We start from the raw sequence: 827 nt of genomic DNA, 5'->3' as shown, positions 1-827 counted from the left end.
TGGAGGAATTAGAAAGCAGAACCACGAAGGAAATAATAAGAGTACTGGAGAAAGTATGGTACACGTGGGGAGGCATCGATGAACTAGTGAGTGACAACGGAAAAGAACTGGTAAGTAAGAGCGTAGAGCACTGGCTGTGGGATAATGGAATCAAGCACAGAATAATAAGTACAGAAGAAACAGCACGGATGAAGTGCTGGTTAAGGATTAGTAGTAAAGCACTGTAACAGTGACTCATATATCGTAATGAGAAGGGCAAACTAAAGAAAAGACGATATTACGACCTGAAAGAAGTGTCTGAAATTTAGTCAGGTACTCGTGCTTATCAAGACAAGCACTGGGAGATGCTAGTATAAATTATATAAAAATAAATTACCCATGCAAAATGTAACTTTATCTATTACTATCTTATGATGTTATCTACTAGTACTATCTACTAGTACTATCTTATAGTACTATCCCTGTATTATCTACTGCTATTGGCATATCCCAGTATTATCCTACTAGTATCCCATTGCTAGTATTATCCTACTATTACTATCCTACTATTACTATCTTATGGTACTATTCTATGCTTTATCCTATTATTACTATCCTATGCTTTATCTTGCTATTACTATCCTGGGATGCCTATTATATTGCGGCCTATTAAACGGGAAGAAAGTGCATGGGGATGGAGAGAGTGTGGGCCTTTCGGGAAACCCCCAACAGAATCGTCGAGTGCTCGTTCGAGGAGATCGGGCAATTGGAGGCAGACGAGCACGTGTTTATTCTCGTGCGGGGAACCTTCATAAGAAGCTCCCAGCCCTCGAAGGGAGTGCAGACTC

The 827-nt window shown here is 40.3% G+C and overlaps 1 protein-coding gene across 1 annotated transcript; it reads left to right on the top strand.

The window, feature by feature from the left end:
- Positions 1 to 227, top strand: NEMAJ01_2409 (uncharacterized protein; the record flags this gene model as incomplete). Its single annotated transcript, XM_047916245.1, has 1 exon — positions 1 to 227. A coding segment is annotated over one exon (227 nt), but the record flags the coding sequence as incomplete, so codon positions are not given.
- Between the last annotated feature and the right edge of the window lie 600 nt (positions 228 to 827).

The sequence above is a fragment of the Nematocida major genome, assembly GCF_021653875.1.
Source record: "Nematocida major strain JUm2507 chromosome Unknown 1255, whole genome shotgun sequence".
NCBI lineage: Eukaryota > Fungi > Microsporidia > Nematocida > Nematocida major.
This window is presented reverse-complemented; position numbering and strand designations above follow the sequence as displayed.